This window comes from Podarcis raffonei, chromosome 4, assembly GCF_027172205.1.
Source record: "Podarcis raffonei isolate rPodRaf1 chromosome 4, rPodRaf1.pri, whole genome shotgun sequence".
NCBI classification, from domain to species: domain Eukaryota; kingdom Metazoa; phylum Chordata; class Lepidosauria; order Squamata; family Lacertidae; genus Podarcis; species Podarcis raffonei.
Window position 1 is genome coordinate 84,866,471 of NC_070605.1, and position 20,946 is coordinate 84,887,416.

Consider the following 20,946-nt stretch of genomic DNA (forward strand, 5'->3'; position numbering starts at 1 on the left):
GCAGCGCTGGCAATGCCACAAAATCCTATCAGATGTGGCAAACTGCTCTTATCAAGAAAGAGTAAGTTTACTCTGAGTTTTAAAAAGCTAACTTGAAACACTTTGTTTGTGGATTGAACTTGCCTCATGATATCAAATAATTCCTGGCGTTTAAATAATCAGTAGAGTATAATTAAATAACTACTCAAACTCAATTAATTTATCCTCTGCTCCACTTAGTTTAAAGATGGGATCGATATTATTTACCCTACCTGACAAACCTGTCTCCAGGCTTCACACAAGATTGATTCAACACCAGCAGGTAGTTATCAATTAATGTATTTTGCAGCAGAAAATGAACACAATCAATATTCAAAAAACACATGCTTTGCAGAATAGAAATGGTTACTGAAGTGAGTACTGAGTTTCACTCAAAAATCTCCTTCTATGAAGTTCATTGACCCTTTGCATTGCAGCAGTTCCCCTAAAGAGAATAGGATTACAGTGATACCTTCTTGTCTATTTGCCTGCTACACATCGTTCTGGGGTGGGGAACAATCTGGTTCTGCTGGAAGTATTCTAGTACAGTGGCACCTCGGGATAAGAACTTAATTCGTTCTGGAGGTCCGTTCTTAACCTGAAACTGTTCTTAACCTGAAGCACCACTTTAGCTAATGGGGCCTCCCGCTGCTGCTGCCGCTGCCGCATGATTTCTGTTCTCATCCTGAAGCAAAGTTCTTAACCCAAGGTACTATTTCTGGGTTAGCGGAGTCTATAACCTGAAGCATCTGTAACCTGAGGTACCACTGTACAGGCGGTGAAGCACAAGAAAACCCCAACACACTTGCAGCCTTTTGTCACACCAAACATAATCACAACACAACAGGACCAGAAAGCCTATTAGTGTTCGTTTATACGAGTCCCATCAGCCTCAGCAAGAATGGGCAATGGTCAGGGATGATGGGAGTTGTAGTTCAGTAACATATGGATGACCATAGATTTTCCAACTCCTAAGTTTACACAAAATTTAACAATAGTATATAGAAATGTTTATAGGGTTGTATCCATGTAAAGCCAACGATCAATAGTAGAGAATTAACAAAAATGTTATTGTCAACAGTTTGTAATCCTATGCTACTGATCATTTATTGAATGGATCTGGATACTACTATAGAAATGAATAATTTTATCTAGTTATGACCAAGATTTGCATAATCACGCTCACTGGGAGTGTGGTTTTGGGAACCAAACCACAGCAAATAATTCCTCATTCTGAGGGATGGTTTTGGATCGTGTTTCCTGCAGTGTTAGAAACTTAGCTATATAAGCTAATTGCCGAATGGCACCTTAAATCTAGGTTGTGGTCGCCACATTGGATGGTCTAGGCACTATTTGCCCCCCATTGAAATTTTTATTAGTATTACTGTATTTCATTTTTACACTACTTTATATTTTAAAGAAAAAATATCCAAGTGGTTTACAACACATTAAAACATCAAATAAAACAATCCAGAATAAAACAAGTTCAAGTTCAAGGAAAATATTTCAAGTGGCCTTCATGTCAATATAAAGGCACGCCTACACAGACACACCAAGCACTCCTGCTTCTTTAAAAATAGGCTCCCCCACATCCAGTAAATATAAACTTGGCTCTACACCTATTCAGAAAATGGTGAGAGCTGGGTTGAGACAGCAGCCAGAACCAGGGGGCACAAGGCAACAGGAAGAACCTAGAGTTTGGAGGGCTTCTCCACCAAATATCAGTAAGGTAAAGGGTAAAGGGACCCCTGACCATTAGGTCCAGTTGTGGCCAACTCTGGGGTTGCGGCGCTCATCTCGCTTTATTGGCCGAGGGAGTCGGCGTACAGCTTCCGGGTCATTTGGCCAGCATGACTAAGCCGCTTCTGGCGAACCACAGCAGTGCACAGAAACACCGCTTACCTTCCCGCCGGAGCGGTACCTATTTATCTACTTGCACTTTGACGTGCTTTCAAACTGCTAGGTTGGCAGGAGCAGGGACTGAGCAACGGGAGCTCAGCCCGTCGCAGGGATTTGAACCACCGACCTTCTGATCGGCAAGTCCTAGGCTCTGTGGTTTAACCCACAACGCCTCCTGCGTACCAAATATCAGTACTTGAGCCTTTATTTTTAACTTCCTATAAATGACCTAGGGTTAGGGGTAAGCAGTGGGGTGGTACAATTTACTATTGACACCAAACTGTTCAGAGTGATAAGAAGAGAATGGAATTGTGAGTAGCTCAAGAAGGATCTTGCCAATCTGGGTGAATGGACGCTAAAATGGATAATGTGATTCAACTTATTTGTGAAGTGATTTCTATGGGACATAAATGTGACTACTCTGTCTGGATCCAACCAACTGGGTTTTTAACTTTCTAAACATGATGCAGTGTCTGAAAGCATACTGAAAACTACTGGCTTACCTTTGTGTCCTCTATTATCACATGCTCACAATCCCTCAGAAAGAGGAACTCATTTATATTACAGGAAAATCAATCATTCTTCCCCCCTCCCCCCATTTTTAGATTAGATGAGATGGCCCTATTTGCTGGGCAGATCCTGTTCACCGTTCCTTATAATGAGTCAAAATGTCAAGCCTCTATATGAGAAGTTCAACTGATTCTTGAAACACATTGTGAACTTGCTAATAATTTAAAGACATGGAAGGGCTCTTTAAAACAGCAGCTCCAGTTTTACAAACAAAAGCAAGCCACCTGAGACCAGAGAGGACAGGATATGAGCTACTTATAGCAACCAGCGAACAAGAATAGCAGGAAGGCTGCTTATTTTGTTGTAGCAAAGGCCTTTGAAGCAAACATTTTATTAAACATCATAATAGTCGAAACAAAATCTTTGAAGGCAGGTTATCCTTCTCTACACCACGTCCCGTTGCGAGAGAATTGCTTCCTTTTCCTTGTTGGGTTTTTTTCATTTGTGACACTGACACCCAAATTATTTTCCTGAGCAACTTGTGTGAGCTGCTCCTTCTGATGTTAACAAGAATAATCGATCCAAACTCTCTCTCTCTCTCTCTCTCTCTCTCTCTCTCTCTCTCTCTGTGTGTGTGTGTGTGTGTGTGACAGGTTTAACTATTTCAGAAGCATAGCGACAATAGCAATTGTGCTGCTTTTCCAGCAACTGGGATATAACTGCAATAAATAAATATTGCCTTCATTGAAAAGGTAGTATCTATAACATAACAGCACAGTGAGATCATTTCAATATGACTTCATTTTTCATATTTTAATTAAAAAGTGACTATTAACACCTTTAATTTACTAGTAGTCACATTTTATTTGTTTATTCTGCTGATTAAAAACATTTCTCTCTTCTTTTCTCTTCCCACCCCCCTTGTCTCTTGCATAAAATCACCCTTCTTCACCCACCTATCAGTATAACAATCCTCATCAATAAACTCATAAGGAATTGCCTTGCCTTGCAGAATCCCAGCCTGGCCACATGGAACATCATACAGAATTATACCTGGGGATTGTAAGTATTTACTCATTTGTTGTATGCTTCCCCTCCAATAAAGCAAGGGCAGTTGAGGAGCGCCTTGCTAGTAACACCCTCACTCAGTTATTTGCTCTCAAATACCCAAGGTCAGAGATTGTTCTGCCGCTGCCAAATATTACTCATTCCTGTCCCTCTGTTTCTCTTGTCTCTCTATAGGCTGCACTCCAGGTTCAGTGCAATGCACAACATCAATGTAGCCTGCCTGCCTGCCTGGATTGGCTCTACCCATGCCAAAGAGTTGGTTATGTTACCTTGGATGCTGGAGGAACAGAAGCTGGGTTGCTATATACAGTCATACCTTGGGATAAATACGCTTCAGGTTGAGCGCTTTCGGGTTGCACTCTGTGGCGACCTGGAAGTAACAGAGCACGTTACTTCTGGGTTTCACCGCTCATGGATGCGCATGTGTGGAAACGGCAAAACACGACCCGTGCTGTCGCGTCTTATGTTCTGTTCAGGATGCGAACAGGGCTCCGGAACGGATCCCGTTCGCATCCCGAGGTACCACTGTATAGTCTTTGGTGTTTGTACTTCTTTCATTTCCTTTTCATGCTCAAGAGCACATACAACCCAAAGATGTGCTGACTTTAAGGCCATGTGAGCTGGCTTCTGATATGGCAGGAATGTAAGACTGTCTTGCCTATTGTACACTACATTAAATTGCAAATCATGTACCACCTCAGTCAGAAACAGCTGAAGATTCCTTGAAGGTTGTCTACTTTCAAACAGGCATTCTCTGCCACTAAGGTGGAACCATTTCCAGATTCACACACATGAAAAACATCCAAAAGACCAGGAATGGGGAACCTGTGGCCCTCCAGATGTTGCAGGACTACAACTTCCATCATTCCCGATCATTGGACATGCTGGCAGGGGCTGATGTGTGTCAGAGTTCAACAACAGCTGGAGGGCCAAAATTTCCCCATCCCAGTTATAGACTCAAACAGGTGCTTCAGTTGTTTGAAGAATCTGTTTTTCATGGCTCGGGCTAATACTTCCTGGCTAGTCACTTTCCTTCTATTTGCCATTTACCTTTTAATTGCCAAACGCTGAACTCATTAAGTCCAACACCTTGTCCCTGTGCAGAAACATTCTAGTAAGAATACTTAGGATCCATCAATGTTCAATTAGTTCCACATGTTTACGTTTTGGTAGGTGAAATGTCACCCAACAAATGTCTGGAGGCTTGGCTATCACCACCCCACCCCATAATGAAAATCAGCTCAACCTCCAGTTGTAGAACAGTCACAGGTTCCAACAGGAAATAAGAAAAATTATCAGTACATTGTGCACAGACCGGAGCATTACCTTGCAACACTTTTTACAGAACTAACCTCACAGGGTAGGAATTAGTGGCCTGGAATCTTCCTCTCGCCCCCTGTGTTTTTACAGCTGGGCCTTGTTACATGTAATACTACTATATCCCTTAAACTGTATGAAACAAGTCAGTTGAACAAACATAAACAGATGCAATTGTGAAGTACTTTTTCCTTAAAAAGAGAGAGAGATCGAGATCAATATTCTACACCCTTTTGGCAAATATGTATACTAGCCATACTTTCAAAGAGAAATGCCTTTTCATAGTAAAGGAATCTGTGAGGTAGCTGTCCAGCACTTTGCAACAAATTATTTCGAACCCCCATTTGGAATGAATCTCAACACATTCCAGGAACCCCATAAACAAAGACAACATGTGCAATGTTAACTTTCTCTTTTATGCTGACAGCTTTTCTTCTCCTACCCTCGGCATAATGACCTTCCTGCACAGTGTGTGTTGCCATAAAAAGAAACAGAGCCCTGTAAAATTAGAGGAACTGTTTAATATCAAACTGTTTTATCTAAGGAAGACACCAACTCCAAGGTAAACACCAAAGAAAAGGTACATGAATTAGAAGTATTTGTTTTTGCTGCTGATTTCTTTGACTTTACATTGTTCAAATAAACCCGGTCAGGCTTTAGTTATACCTTACAGAGAATGTAAGAATGTTACCCCAGAAAACATTTGACAGTATAAGGTTGGAAATGCATGACATTTTTTGATCTTCTCCATGTTACAAAAAGGGGGGGGGAGCATTTCAGTACTTTTGCACAAGAACTGCAATGAGACATTAAGACAAAGCCTGAGCAGCATTGTAAACCAAAACAGAAAATGGTAGAACATAGATTATCACCAGGCAGATGGCAAAATTAATTGTGCCAGAAGAAAGGGCTGCATTTTATTAAAGGGGGGATGTGACTCAGGATTCTAACTTACATTCAGTTGACTATAATAATCTATCAGAATGAGATTGATGACACAACTGAATGTTATTGCTGTTGTCACAGGCTTGTATTAAAATGGAAATCCCCTTAGCTTACTACTTGCATCAAAATGTTTATTGAAAGAAAAGCCTTATTTAAGTTAATGAAAACAGAAACATTCTTAATTCATAGCTTGACTAATGTTGCAATGAAAGGTGGGTTAGAAATCCCATCTTCTGTATCAAATGCAGCAGCTTCCACCATAACAGCAGGTATATAACACTGTTTCAAGAAGTTAACAAACACCCACTAACTAAAACTAGGTGTTTCCTGCTTGGCAGGAGGTTGGACTCGATGGCCCTTGTGGTCTCTTCCAACTCTATGATTCTATGATTCTAAACACACTACAAAACACAACTGGTACTCACCTGAAGGGTAGATTTCTCTTGTACTTATTGGGTTGACCTGTATGGTTCCACCTGGTGAATGAAGGCAAAAGTAGGCTTTTGGGACACAGCCGTCTCCCCACTCAGTTTTGTGGACTTGCCAAGCTCAAACAGTCCACAGAGTCTCAACACAATATGTAAGGAAAAAACCAACAATACAACCTACTGAAGCACTGCAGTCCAAATTAGAGTGAGGCCCCAATGACGGCAAGAGAAATCCACCCTGCAGGTGAGTACCATAGGGTCACTGAATTGGGACATCCCAACTGCAACTGTCAGAGGTAACACAGGAGAACCTCTTGAATGACCCTCCAGCCAAATGCTGCAACAAAATATAAGAAGGCATATTATAGGAGTTAGGCAATGCCCAAGTGGCCAACAGCTGACCTCTAATGTTGTTTTGAGGATCCAGAGGTCTGTCGCTGCCAGGTGCTGAGAAAGGACTGAAGCCTATCCCCACTTTCTGGTGTCATTGGTTCGGCTATGGAGCATATGTTGCCGTGCTGCTGTTGTGTGTGCTGGATTGGGAGTGGGAGAGATAACAAGGTTTGTTCCATATTTGTTTGGGTGGTAGTTGTGGCACCTGCCTTGAGGGCCACAGTTCTGAAATGACTGGTTCTGTTGGTATCATCTGCAGCAACACTTCTTTTCACAGTGTGTGACTAGGACCTCTTGATTCAAGTAAGAGATTCCCTGGTAAAGACAGAAGCTGTTCATGCTGCACAGATGGCAAGGGCAAATGTCTCATGTACTCGTCACACAGTGAAATCCTGGTGCCTTTCTATGGTGTTGTTTAGCTGGCCATCCCCATCCTTAGGCAGGAGAGATCTCAAAACTGGTACAGAAACGGGTGTCCTTCAAAAGATTCAGAAATGCTGCATCCAGGGTGTAGTATTTATTAACCGGGGCTAGCAGTTTCTTATATTGCATAGGGTTGGTTCACTCAGCCTGGAGTTGGTATGAATTTGCTGGAGGTCTGCGGTTCTGGGAGCACCGCTGCCCCTTTAAATGATGCTGGAGCGGTTTCAGATGGGGCAGTATTCACCTCTAGGGAGACTACAGAGCAAGGCAGTAATGGCAAAAAGTGGTCACCCAGGAGGAGTTGATGGGATGGTGGCTGCTCTGCCACAGATCCATGGCTCCATTCCCCTACATCCAGTTCAGGAATGGCAAAGGGGTCAGTCCCTGGTGAAGGTAAGGCCTGAGAGCTGCCCAGGTCCCCAGGATCAATGATAGCCAATATGAAAGGATTAAGAGAGCATAGCTTCTTCTGGCTATGTGAAGTAGGCCTATGTGGCCTATTAAACCTGTTGTATTCCATCCTGTTGGGAATCAGGCTGCTTCTAAGGAAATGGAGCCCAGGAGAGCCTCCTGTCTCAGGATGTCCTCTGCTAGTTGGAAGCCCCCCAGGGCAGGCATCATCGCAAAGGGTATGGAGCACTGGTGGATGAGACAAAGTGGGAGGGGAGCCCCCATAAATTCATCCTCTTCAGAAGATACTGAAGAATGAAGGCTCCAGGGATCTGAGAGGCAGGGTCCTCACCCCACCCCCAAATCTGATCAGTTGTGAGGAGAGGTGCACTTGGGTCCCTGGGCTAGGCTTGCTATGCAGGAGAAGGGGCAGTGCAAATGTGGGTATGTGGAGTGACCTGCTTCAGGCGCTTTCTCTTCCACAGGGCCTTGCAAGCTACCAAGGGGCACATAGGAGGACAGGCCTTATCAAAGGCCACAAGCCAGGGACTCAATTAGTCACAGAAGCGCTCAGACACTCAGTCCATATGACCACAGGTGGGCTGCGTCAATTCAAGCACCTCCTTCCTGAAGTGTCAATAGGGAGAGGGAAAGGAGAAGGAAAGAGGGAAGACTTTTAAAAGTTCGTATGTTTGAAGGTTTTTTTAAAGACTGAGTTAAGGAAGGGGAATAGAAAAGTCAGAAGGATCTGTGAAGGGTGGGAAAGGGTTAGAGAAAGGCAACCGCTAAAGAGGGAAGTGAGAGAGGGTAAAGAACAGAGTATAAAGGAAATTTTAACAAGCCCGAAACAAAGGAAAGTGGGTGCTTGTGTGACTGCTTCAACTGAGTAGAGAGACACCTATATCCCAAAAGTCTACTTCTGCCCTCATCCACCAGGTGGAACCATAAAACCCAACCTGGTGACCGTATGATGGCAATAGGAAATTTCTGGGTAGACTTAAAGGTGTTCAAAACCTTCACTACTTGCTCCACAGAAAACTAATCTATTAAGAACATGGGAAAACCATAGGCCCAGGACAAAGGCATTAAGGGCACTTAATTTCAGCCCCAAAAGATGTGGCTTTCTCTAGTTCAGTCACTGATAAATGAATATCTGGTCATCTTATTTCGTGGCAGAGGACAGTCAGACATGGTGACACTTCTATAATTCATTCACATGCCAGAACTTCCAGATATTAATGCTGCAGACTTACTAATTAATTAAATTATTAATTAGATTTATATCCTGCTCTTCCTCTCAAAGGAGCCAAGGGTAGCTGCATGCATGGGTCATGCATGTGACTCTTAATCTCAGGGTTGTGGCTTTGAGTCCCATGCTGGGTGAAAGATTCCTACATTGCAGGGGTTGGATAAGCCCTGTGGTCCCTTCCAACTCTACAAATCTGTGAAGGCCTTTGACTTCCTGAGTGGGCTACAGAAAGGGCGAGGAAGTATTTTTCAAGCAGTCACACAATGCTGTAAAAATCATCTATGTTCTCTGTAACTCTAGCAACAGAGCTTCTAGCTCCAGCATCTATGGGAACTAAACGACAGCTTTGTGATGTCGGTAGGATTGGATTGAATCGCTTAGCTGAGTTTCTCTGAGTTGGCTAGAAACCCGAGAGAAGGGAACAAGCGTGATTATGCACAGCTGAGCAAGCACAGTGCTGAGAGCTCTAACTCTGTGATATGCTGCTCACCGCTGGTGTTCTGCAGTAAAAATGTTTACCATCTGTGTCAGTCCTGAGCTGCTATGGAGCCCTTAACTCACTATAAAATAAGAAGTTGGGGGGGGGGTAGGGAAGAGGACCACTTCTAAACCAAAAATTGCTTGAAATTCAGAATTTTATACACATCACAAGAGAAAATCTCCACACCTCGCCAAACAAAAACAGTTCTGAGCTAACCCTTCCAAGTTTAATACTTCATAAATGAGAACAGAGTGTGCATGCACAGATTCACAAATATTTTGCTCCAGAGCCCTTAAAAAAAATCAGGGAGCAATAAGAGCAATTAAAGAAAGGGGGAAATGCCCTTAGCTTACTAATGAGTCCATTCTACTGTATTTAAAGCTACAGAAATTAACATACTGGATCAATTTCCATACAAGTGTAAAATCAGGTATTTAACACTGCTGATCAACTCCTGCAGTTTTGTTGGAGTTGAAAGGTGTCGTTCTTGCGCAGCGTACAATACATTCTACCCCCCTAGGTAATTGGCTATAGAAAAGCTCTGAAACTGCAACACTAATTGTGTGACATCAGAAAATTAGTCCAGGAACCATGCCATACATCTTTTCTATGTTTTCCTGGTTTCACGCCAACTCAAAACAAACAATACATTGGCTTTCCCACTACCTGTTTGCTCAGCTAACAAGGCTATGAGATCTGCCAAGCTAAACAGCACTCGGTGATCCGGTGTAAAAGTCCATCAAACCAAATTGTAGGAAATGGCACACCATTACATAGTTCAAATCTGCGGTGAGAAGCATGTGTAGCTTTTATTATAGAAGACCCTCCTTAAAAAGCACCTGTACAATTTCTGATACACTGAGTTAAACTATCCATCAGCCGTGCATGGCTGCCACCAACCCTGCTAGTTTTGCGGTGCCTATGAGCCTATAATAACTCTGAAGGTGTCCAGCACTGGGCAATCTGCACATTACACAGTGGGTGCTCAGCTTTCCATTCTGTGGGTCTCAATTATGCAGGCCAGCACTACAACCTACGGTCTCCCTCTAACTCCCTCACTTCGCCTACATGTATAGAAAGGAACTTGAGTGTGATCCTTCCCTTTACTGGGTAATTTGGCTGATGAACACAGAGGTTAACAATTACAACTCAGTAGAACACATGAGGGATGCGGGTGGCACTGTGGGTTAAACCACAGAGACTAGGACTTGCCAATCAGAAGGTCGGCGGTTCGATTCCCCACAATGGGGTGAGCTCCCGTTACTCGGTCCCTGCTCCTGCCAACCTAGCAGTTCAAAAGCACGTCAAAGTGCAAGTAGATAAATAGGTACCGCTCCGGCGGAAAGGTAAGCGCCGTTTCCGTGTGCTGCTCTGGTTCGCCAGAAGCGGCTTAGTCATGCTGGCCACATGACCCGGAAGCTGTACGCCGGCTCCCTCGGCCAATAAAGCGAGATGAGCGCCGCAACCCCAGAGTCGGACACGACTGGACCTAATGGTCAGGGGTCCTTTACTTAGAACACATGAGGACAAATACTACGGAGGGGGGTCATGTGTGCTGGCTGCACCCCATTTCCCCACCTGACCTTCACTCTTCTGCTGCTTTCAATTGTACCTGATCCTCCAATCTTCGAAGATTCAATTATTAGAAAACTGCAGTAAGCAAAACAAACAATCCCTGCATTGTTTTGCAGCAGTATCTCAGTGATAAAAGGGTCTTGAAGCAAATGCAGATCACTTAAACTATATTCCATAACAAACTTGCATTGCAAAGGAGGAACATTAAACTTTAGGGGATGCATTCCAGTACCCCATCCTGCTAGTGGAAGCCAACCCGAGGATTCCCTTTGGCACAATGGGAATTCCGTCCACATGTGCTCCTCACAGTTCTCCCTATTCAGTCTGGATGGTTGAGGAAACTCCCAGAACAGATTTAGGGGGTGTAGAGAAGAGAGGAGATGGTTCCAGCCTGCAACAAAAATCCTTGTGCTGATGGAACTGTAGCCTTAGTGCTATGTTGAATACAAGCCAAGGTCTTTTGTAATCAGTTTGTTATTAGTGTTCCTTAAGAGTAAAAGGCATTTACTCTAGATGCGGATAAATATTATCTAATCATGTTCCTGTGGAAATCTCAAGTTGCCAATACTAAGTTCCTTTGAATTCTCTCATTACGTTTTCTTCAAGACTTATGACACACTTGCTGTTCTTGTATTACTCAGCACTTGCTGTAGTGAACTAGAATCTAGGTAATGGGTTGGAAATATTAATCCCAAATTAAACTTGGCACTTCGATCCTGTTCACCCACACTGGTGAAAACAGTAGCTTTTGCCACTGAATCTACTGAGGCATTCTAACCTGGCAGGCAAGACACAAATATACACAGTTCCATGCTTCTTGTGACGAGATGGTGAAGGACTGCATTAGCTTTCTTAGCTCCAAAAGGCACATACGTCTCCTTCCTACACTTCACAGCCGACAACAGGTACACTCATACACACCCACAGAGCCTCACAATAAGCATCACTGACTGTCGTCTTCCTCCCCATTCCTGGACCCCAGCCAGAAAGGCTGGGTAAATATCTCTGGCAGGATAATGAATAGTGAGGAGAGAGGATGAAAGTTGAAAAAGCAGAGGTTATAGGGAAGACACTATATGACAACTAGTACACTCCCCCCCCCCACAACAGTGTGACAATAAAGAAATTGCAGCAACCTATTGCAATGCATATGCAATGGGACACGGGTGGTGCTGTGGGTTAAACCACAGAGACTAGGACTTGCCGATCAGAAGGTCGGCGGTTCAAATCCCCGCGACGGGGTGAGCTCCCGTTGCTCGGACCCTGCTCCTGCCAACCTAGCAGTTCAAAAGCACGTCAAAGTGCAAGTAGATAAATAGGTACTGCTCCGGTGGGAAGGTAAACGGTGTTTCCGCGCTGCTCTGGTTCTCTAGAAGTGGCTTAGTCATGCTAGTCACATGACATGGAAGCTGTATGCCGGCTCCCTCGGCCAATAAAGCGAGATGAGCGCCCCAACTCCAGAGTTGGTCACGACTGGACCTAATGGTCAGGGGTCCTTTTATATTGCAATGCATATGTCAAAGAAAGGTGCTGTCACTGCAAATGAAACTCACCAGTGAGCACACACTTGCTCTCATAGAGAATGCACTTGGTTTTCTCAAGAGACAGACAGTTGTAGGGATTGAAAGAATACTTATAGTGTGAGCTGTGGATGTTGCCACCAGTCTTGCTTCATTCAGAAGCACAGCTTATGAGGAAGAGTGGTAAGTCCACTCTAGAGAAAACTCCAGAAGTCTTGACTGCCAATTGTACTCAGACTACAAGTACATGGACTGCACCTGAGGGAACAATGTGTGTTGTTGATAAGGTAGGACTCCTCTACCTTATTCCATGGACAAAAGGAAGGAACATACAAAAACATGCTCGGTCAGCACGGAACCTACATTAAGTGGCACTATGTAACGTCACAAGGAAAAGTTGGGAGATAACTGAAAAACAACAGTTACACTGCGATCTATGCTGAAGAAGTTGCTGCTGTACTTATTATGCAAATAGCATCACAATTAGCAGAAAGTGGACATGTGACAATCACTGCTAATGCTACAGGCACACAGACCCTACTTTTACACCATGGAAAAGGGAACCTAGTGAAGCAGTCAGCAGCACAGGATGGAAAAATAAATGACACTAGTGCTATTCAAAATGCAGCAGGGTTGCAAAATTCTCCCCTTTGCTCATGCTTCAAGTGATTGCAATAAAATTAGCCCCATTTTTGGAAAGATTAAAATGTTAATATGCCATCTCCTTCTGAGAAACAAAAATAGGTGACTTTGGCAAAAATAACACTTCACTGAAAAGCAACTACAGAGGTTTGGTGTAAAATACTACCATCTGTAAATGAAGGGAATGAAAAAAATCTAGACCTTGATGGTCCGAAATATGAAACGTATGAGAAAAATCTCTGCTGCAAAAAAAGGATCTTGACCTTCCATGTCTACCTCCAGAAATCAAGGCAGCAAATTACCATTTGTAGGGGACACAAGGTGTGAGGTGGAGAACTTTTGGAGATAGTGAACTAGATCCAAAGAGATGATGATGGGCAACTACTGCTCATAACTACAAAAGAAACATCTTGCACCAGAAAAGTTGCCGGAAACAGTTTGTTGCCTCTGCAAAATCATAGGTTTTAATGTGAATGAACCATGTTCTAAATGATGACACAGCGGATTTACAATCTTGCATGCTCAATGGTTTTTGCAAGCACAGCAGTGTAAGTGCATGAACAAATATACCAGCAGTTCTTGGGGGGCGGGGGAGAGAAAAATTAGTAGTACCAGTGTATATGTACATGACTCTACACTGGTTTAATTTCAAATGATTTTTTCTTAGTAAGCTGTTTGGATTTCTATTTAGGGCCATTATGGTTTTCACGAATGCTCAGTATCCGAAAATGCACATGGATGTTGGTAAACTTTGAATAGTCAACACACAAGCATGTCCAGAGAAAAATAAAATTAGAATAAAACTTCTGCAGTAAGGTAACAGGAAAGGCAATTATGGACTTTTCTCTGTTATACTACTACACTGAACACAGTGGAACCTACTTCTGAGTAAGCATGTATAAGATTGTGTTGTTAGGCTAATGAAAATATTAAAGAGTAGACTTTTTTGTAAGCTAATGACATAGTAAAGTGACAGTAACAATGTTCTTTTTTAATAGTCACACAGAGAACCTGTGTGCACAGAGACTAATTAAAAAAGGGGGGTCACAAAAAGGGGGGGTGGCTCCCCAAATCAACACAGACTGTGGAAACTTCACACTGGACTTCAAGCATCTGGCATTGTGTGGCTCCCCATTCTTCCTCCAGACTCTGGGTTCTTGGTTTCCAAATGAGATATAAAAGCTGCTCTCATCAGAAAAGAGATTTGGGGAGCCATGTCATCATCTGGTGTTGGTCCACTGTGCTTCATTTAGTCCAGGGTCAACACAGCTGTCTACCAGGAGATTTTGGAGCACTTCATGCTTCCTTCTGCAGATGAGCTTTATGGGAATATTGACTTCATTTTCCAGCAGGACTTTGGCACCTGCCCACACTGCCAAAAGTACCAAAACCTGGTTCAATGCCCATGGGATTACTGTGCTTGATTGGCCAGCAAACTCGCCTGACCTGAACCCCATTGAGAATCTATGGGGCATTGCCAAGAGAAAGATGAAAGACACAAGACCGAGCAATGCAGAAGAGCTGAAGGCTGCTATTGAAGCATCCTGGTCTTCCATAACACCTCAGCAGTGCCAGAGCCTGATAGCATCCATGCCACGCCACATTGAGGCAGTAATTGAAGCAAAAGGGGCCCAAACCAAGCACTGAGTACATATGCATGCTTCTAGTTCTCAGAGGTCCAATATTGCTCTATTTGCAGTCCTTGTTGTGCTGATTTCATTTAATATTCTAATTTTCTGATATTGTTAATTTGGGGTTTTCATCAGCTGTATGCCATGATCATCACAATTACAACAAATAAAGACTTAACATATCTCACTTTACATGTCATGAGTCTATCTCATTTATTAGTTTCACCTTTTAAGTTGAACTACTGAAATAAATGAACTTTTCCACGATATTCTAATTTTCTGAGTTTCACCTGTATGTGGGAGAGGCTGGGAGCCTGGCAGACATCTCTTCATTTATTTTCTGAAATTATACTATCACCCAACTGGAAGATCACCTGACCCCAAGGGTCAAGGAGGCCAAGATTCCAAATTGGTGCTTGGGAAAACATGCTTGACATTTGGGATATGGATCCTATTTAATCAGTCCCTTGGCTCTACAGTTCCTTATTTCTTCAGGAAAAGCCGATAAAATACATACACAACAGAATCCACTCATGTCTGATGCTAATCTGTGCTTAACCTTCTCTACAGCTTCCACCCCCTTCCAGCTGGATTTTGACAGGTTAAGAAGTATCAGCCTGTCACAACTCTTCATTCTGAACAGTGTGTGCAGTTTTATTCCATCCCTTCTCAGAGAAGAACCAGTAATTCCATTCCCTCCTTAAATTCAGGATTGACAGTTCGAAGTGCTTAGAAAAAGAATCATCCAATATTCCCGTGCCTCTGTTTAATGCTAGTCAAGACGATCCCTATAAATACCTACACCAAAATTCACTTTATATTTTGTCTTGCATTGTCTCCAAATGTGTATGTGCTTAAAAAACATCCAGAGATCACACATTTTGAACAGAGGTGTTTAAAGTATTACTAGCAATTTTTGTCTCCTCGTGTGTATCACAAAGGGACTTACCATAGGTTATAATATAGGAACAATCACTAGAAGGCGTTAAGTATCTTGCTGAAATTTGCTCCTGCACAATGTCCTTATATACTCCAGTTCTAAGGCACTAAAGCACTACTTGTATTCCAACTTAGTTATTACTGAATTTCTTTGTTACATCCCCATTACAACTTCTTAGTCTTTTCCCCCCCAGATACGCAAGAGACACAGGAAGGAACCTGTATGAATGTGCTCCTCACATTACAATTTGCTATGCTAATGTTTACTGAGCTTTGGACTGATATTCAGGAGATGGACCACACGTGCATGATATTTCCTATGCTAATCAAGACCTACCACAAAAGCTCTGCTTTGTTACTTCCTTTGGGGGGGGGGAACACTGGATAGCGCTACATGATACTCAATAAATATAAAATGGCAAGGATAAACTTGGCCAAGCTGAAGAGATGAATAATCTTATTTTTAATTTATTTAACATATTTTAACTGCCTCTTGGCTCTCTATTAAAACCTCATAAATTGGCCTTTGCTAAATGCTAATGAAAGTTACCCTTTCATTGCTATGGCAAAGGAAATTCAGTATCTGCTGCTCTGTAATATTCCCCACCCTGCTTCATTTACTTAGAAAATAAGTGGGCAAACATGACCATTCCTTCTCTTCAACCTTATGTATGGTCTGTTTTGGGAAATTTCCTTCACCATAGTACTGAACTGGTAAACTTAATTGGCATTCAGCTAATGGTCTTAGGGCAATTTCAAACACAGAGAGGAAAATATGTATGCATTGCATAGTTCAGAAAAATAGTCAAAATACTACTGAAATTACCTTTCCATTACTTCCGGAATGAATTATTACACCCAATTTTACTAATTTCAGTAAGATGGTCTGACCTATCCTCCTTCCTATCATCATCACAGTTCAGGTGAAACGAACCACAGAGATCACATTTTTACAAATGCTAAGTTTCCAGAATAAAAAATATTCCACACTCCAACCATATGTGTAAAAGCATTTCCGAAAAAAATAGAAATAAAATGTCTCCCAAAATAAAATGGCATTTCAGATGCAATAGGAATAATTAGTGGCACTTTGCAAAAATTTAAAAAATAAAAACAGAACCAGGTATAATTTGAGGGTAGTGTGCATTTAGCAACATTGGTCTATCCTAAAAATAAGGGCTTCAATCTTAAACAATAAAAGCGGAGTAATATGAAAGTTGCATACATTTTCTACATGCCAAAATCTGCTTCCTTTTACAGTTGCAAACATCATATATTACTAAATTCATAAGGAGCCCCTAGGGAAACTCAAGTACAAAAGCAATCTCTGAGTAGGCCCATGCCACACACTGGACAATGTGGTCAAACACATTTCATATCCAGAGGGAGGAAAGGAGGGGGGGAGAAGGAAGCAATGCGACTAGAACAGAGTCACAAGGCAGATGGCCAGTTTTATTAATCTGACCTTATTTGTCCAAGACCAGATCAAGAGAATTGCTAAATGCACTGATGCTTCAAAATAATCCACAAACCCTACAGATCTTAGATTTGCATATTTAAGATAAATACCAGATCCATTTGGAATTTCTATCAAGGATTTTGAAGATGTCTAATAGTCTTAATGACAATTTATCCAGGGTGAACACTTTGTACGGTCTTATGCACATCTTAAAGCAACTGCTCTATTGGGCTAGGAACTTTTCATTCACTATACATGGTAAGCGTACAGAACCGTGTGTCAAAAACAGTCTTTGTGTATCATCCCCCATGATCTCAGATGACGATGCAGCACAAGCTTCATCTCTTGCTAATTAAACGAATCAATTAAGAGACTATTGTTGCAACTGTGTAACTGCTGTTCTATAGTGGCAATAACAACCCCACAGGGAGGTCTTTTACTACATTAAAATGCTGTCCTCTACAACTCCATCTGATATTATTAGAAACAGTTATTTGCGTCTTGCTGTCATATTAGTAGCAGCAGCAAATTATGGAAATATGCAGACCAGAATGGTCCCAGTATGAGATCAGGTTTGGTTTTCAGCCTCCAAGGGTACAAATGCTGAAAATTCCAAAGTTCCCCAAAGTTCATTAATGGAACTGATAAATTTACCAGCACAGCAGCCATTTAGATGCTAGGTAAGGGTCACACATTTGCATACTTTCCTGCTAAGCTGATACAATTCAACTAGATAAATTATCATATTAAGTTTACCCTCCTGAGTTAAACTGATGGAGTTCAAAATTGTTTTCGATGGTTGTCATTAATCGCTGTTACATCTTAAATGCTTGCTTTGAAATCTAATTGTGGTGGTGTGCCAAGGGTCATATTAATAGCATTCTTCATGCTAAAGCTTTGTAAAAACATGTTTATTTTACTGATATCACTGAAGCTTAAAAGAATAATGAGAAATGAAGTATATTTATTATCAATAAAACTTAATTTAAAATGTACTTTGTGAGATTTAAATTAGGTTTATCTATTTCATTTTTATTTTGTTTCATTAAGCTCCCTGGTTAAGTTTCAGAACCATATAAAGGAATATTCTTCTACAAGTCAAGCTGCAGTGGTGACAATCCTGTTTAAAAGAGGCAGGGGTATTCATTTCTCCTCCACTGTCTGGAGAGGTTCAAATTATACCACACGCCTAAGTATGGCAGAGAGCAACAGTTTTAAAAACATACGATATGTTTTTAATTCCTTCCCAACCAATCTGTCTTTGGGCAGAACTATATATGTATGTGTGAATATGTGAGCCATCATCTGGTGGCTACAACTAGAGAATAGCTGCAGGGCCAACGAGGGTGGGGGGGAGCTAGTACAAATTACCAGGGCCCAGCAGTCCAGAAGAGGACTAAAACTGAACAGATGCAAGTCCAAATCTCCAAGGCTCAGGGCTGATGCAAGGATAGGGGTAGGGGGCGACTATGCATGCCCAGCAGTCCAGAAGAGGACCTGACTACTATGTGTTTTATGTAATCCTTAACAAGATAAATAGTTCATGATCAATGCACACACAATTTTGAACAACTTGCAAATTTTTGCTGTGAACAGAGCATTTCCAAGTATTCTCGACTCTATATGAATATTTGCTTCTGCACTTTGACAGTATTATAGTGCAAACTCATTTATTATGTGCAGCTGCACTTGTATGTTTTTGTAATGTATATACAACAAAGTTGTGTTGCACATATACACTTACAAGTGTATGGTTAGTTTAGCAACAATCAATCATGTGGGTGCAGAGAAAAAGGAAAGGGGAGATTAATATTTTCCCTGCATGCTGCTTTCCCTCTGAATCTGCCCTAAAGTTGATTTTCTTCCAGCATAATTCCAGATGTTCCCCGTCAAACAACCTTCAAGATTTCCTTGAGGAGGGCAGCAGGGGGAAAGTAGCAGGTGAGTAAAGCCTAAAGCTTTGATATTAATATTTTATTTGGTTTCAAGATTCAAAATGACATCTTAATACTAAATAATTATAATCCTGTTTAAAATACTAATGACTTCCCACTCACCCATCCTCAATGTTTATAAATGTAATTACAAACAAACTGCATTTTAAAGTTCCCACATATCAAGTTTCATCCTCTTTAACAGGTTTCTTAATATAATCTAATATCTTCTTTCCTTGAACTTCAAACCCCACTAAAGCTGATCCTCCTCAACTCTGGCTCTGAACTTCCTCTTTCCAAAGTTGCTTTTCCACAGAAGCATCCTTCAGGATTTCGTTACATACATTTGCATGTAATATGCAACTCTGCAGATATAATGTTTTGAGCATGTTGGTTCCAGTTTCAAAACAAACAAGCTGCATAAACAGTTGAGCTGTGTTAGGGAAGCCCAACACGCAATGAGTTTGTGTGTGTGTGTGTGTGTGTGTGTGTGTGCGTAGCATTAAATGTAAATTTCTATTTTATTCACAGAATGACAAGGTTGAATTTAGGTTGGATTTTCGTTATAATGGATATTGTTTTTATACTGTACATAGTGTATACTGTTTAGAGATATTTAAAACATTAATTGGTTCAGAAATGCATATTATTATAATATTATTATTATTATTATTATTATTATTATTATTATTATTATTATTATACTGCCCTATACCCACAGGTCTCATGGTGGTTCAGAATAACCTAGTGTTGCTGTTATTTCTTAATTTATACGCTGCTGAATTGCCAAGTTGGGTTCTAAGCACTTCACAAGCATCAAACTGATTACAAATAGTCCACATACAAACACACACACAGAGAGAGCAGATATTAGTACTCACCACTGTGCCAAGGAACTGAATGCTAAGATTTCCACCTGCATCACGTGAAAGGCACTAGAAGAAACCAATGAACAGCAATTACATTATGTTCTATAAACAGAAGCGATAGTTTCCCCCATTCCAGAGTGCTAGCAAAGTTACATTTTGTGAGACAAGGATACATATACACAAAGTTATTTACTTCAGAAATAGGCTGAGTTTGCATGCAGTGCTAAGCCTAACCATGGCTTAACATGAACAGGTAAGTGTGACGGTATTCATGCTAAAGAACTGCAGCCACTTTGCTCCTCACCTGGTCCTGCTACTGTCATGCTAACCAGTTAAGCCACAATTTGGCTTAGTGCTGTGTCCACACCCAGGCTTGTGGTTTGCATTTCGCAGACAAACTAGGAGCAGTAAGTCATAGAACAAACCTTGGCTACAGCTCATTATTATCTCTGGAGCAAGGCAAACCATAAGCTCAGGTTTGACTATAATATAATGGGTTGCAGGACAGCAGCAAAGAGGGAAGTGGCTCTAGATTTGGCTAAGCCTTATGTGCAAACTGACCCAGGACTCTACTTGAGCCAATACAGATTAGCGGTTAGAGTATTAAAACTGAAGAGATGCAAGTCCAAATCTTCAATCAGGCGTAAGGCTCAGGGCTGATGCAAGCATAGGGGCAGGGGGCAACTATGCTTGCCACCCTGAACTACTTGGGGGAGGGGCAGGGAGTGCCATCTAAGAGGGGCTGAGGGGCCCCCCAATTTTCAAGGATGCACGCACCAGCCCGCTCAATTGGGGGGGGGCAAGCCAGCACACCTGAGCAGGGAGGTGCAGTAGCAGCAGTAATTCTGAAGATCCTCATTTACACTTCCCCTACAAGATTAACATTCTTATAAAAAGTAGGTTCACCTCCACTTTGAAACAAAGATGAAAAATCGCTCATATTCAAAGCAAGAAGCCTGATCCTTCTGTTTTCACACAACAAACCATTAAGAGGGCAGAGACTAGCATAGAATATATTAACAGTAAATTGGACTGCAAAAGTCATGAACGGCAAATGTTCTTTGAGAAGTTTTGACATATGGTATTTTAATTGTTAGTTCCTTATTTTCCACATGGTATTTTAGTCTCACCATAACCCTGCCAGGTAGATTATGCAGAGAGATAGCAACGAGTTTCACAACTTTCCAAGGATTTGAACCTGAATTCCCCCATGCCAAATTTCAATACTTAAAACTACAGGAACATCGCTTTCTGTA

At 41.7% G+C, this 20,946-nt stretch overlaps 2 protein-coding genes across 3 annotated transcripts in view; one reads left to right on the top strand and one right to left on the bottom strand.

The window, feature by feature from the left end:
• The window catches only part of GGACT (gamma-glutamylamine cyclotransferase), a 58,183-nt gene extending 54,694 nt beyond the window's left edge, over positions 1 to 3,489 (top strand). The window contains exon 4 of the transcript XR_008329963.1: positions 3,391 to 3,489. The gene's annotated coding sequence lies outside the window, so the exon portion shown is untranslated. The remainder of the gene's footprint in view (positions 1 to 3,390) is intronic.
• Positions 1 to 20,946, bottom strand: part of PCCA (propionyl-CoA carboxylase subunit alpha) — a 219,414-nt gene that overhangs the window by 36,076 nt on the left and 162,392 nt on the right. For both annotated transcript variants that reach the window (XM_053384482.1, XM_053384481.1), the window contains exon 21: positions 19,703 to 19,756. In XM_053384482.1, the coding sequence (XP_053240457.1) occupies positions 19,703 to 19,756 (54 nt within the window). The remainder of the gene's footprint in view (positions 1 to 19,702; positions 19,757 to 20,946) is intronic.